The sequence below is a fragment of the Penaeus monodon genome, chromosome 27 (genome assembly GCF_015228065.2).
Source record: "Penaeus monodon isolate SGIC_2016 chromosome 27, NSTDA_Pmon_1, whole genome shotgun sequence".
NCBI lineage: Eukaryota > Metazoa > Arthropoda > Malacostraca > Decapoda > Penaeidae > Penaeus > Penaeus monodon.
In genome coordinates this window covers 2446505-2447214 of record NC_051412.1, presented here as the reverse complement: position 1 = coordinate 2447214, position 710 = coordinate 2446505, and the positions used below count along the sequence as shown (strand labels likewise).

At 43.5% G+C, this 710-nt stretch overlaps 1 protein-coding gene across 1 annotated transcript in view; it reads left to right on the top strand.

Moving 5' to 3' along the window:
• The window catches only part of LOC119590537 (ankyrin repeat, SAM and basic leucine zipper domain-containing protein 1-like), a gene marked incomplete at its 5' end in the record, with an annotated part of 16903 nt that overhangs the window by 12822 nt on the left and 3371 nt on the right, over positions 1–710 (top strand). Inside the window, 2 exon segments of the mRNA XM_037939185.1 lie at positions 33–252; positions 521–662. Coding sequence (XP_037795113.1) covers positions 33–252; positions 521–662 — 362 coding nt within the window.

Here is a 710-nt window from a genome sequence, read left to right as displayed (position 1 = left end):
AGCATTTACATCCACTCGTGTCTTTCCTTCAGAGCTGTTCACGCCCCTCATGGCTGCCTGTGCCTCTAGTCGGGAGTCCGAGTCAGACCTCCTGGAGTGCGTAGAACTCCTGTTGAACTACGGCGCCAAAGTAGACACGGCCGAGCGCCACAGGATGACAGCGCTCATGTTTGCCAGCAAGGAAGGCCGCGCCACCATTGTCCAGAAGCTCATCAATGAAAAGGCTGATGTGAACAAACAGGATAATAAAGGGTGGGTAATGGACGTTTGGTGCTGATGAATCCTCGGGAGGGATCAGTTTGTGGACTGCGGTGTGCCTTTCCTTTTGTCTGTTGTTGGTCTTTTGGCTATTATAAGCAATTTTACTATTCTTAATCTCTTTTTTTTATCTTCTTTTCTTTTGTCTTTCTTTCTTAATCAGTGTAAAAATGCACTTGACTGGTTCATGAGGAATGATAATGGGTTAACAGTTTGATAATAATGATTATATTATTGATAACAAATTGAATCCCCATAACAGATGGACAGCTTTATGTTGGGCAGCAACCAAAGGTCATGGAAAAGTGGTACGAATATTGCTTCAGAATTCAGCCGACCCTCTCAAAATGAACACTCATGGTCAGCGTCCAGCTGATATAGCTCTTGCTGCAGGTTATCCTGAGGTATGAGAAAATGTGAAATAGGTTTCTGGTTATTTCAAATATCCATGA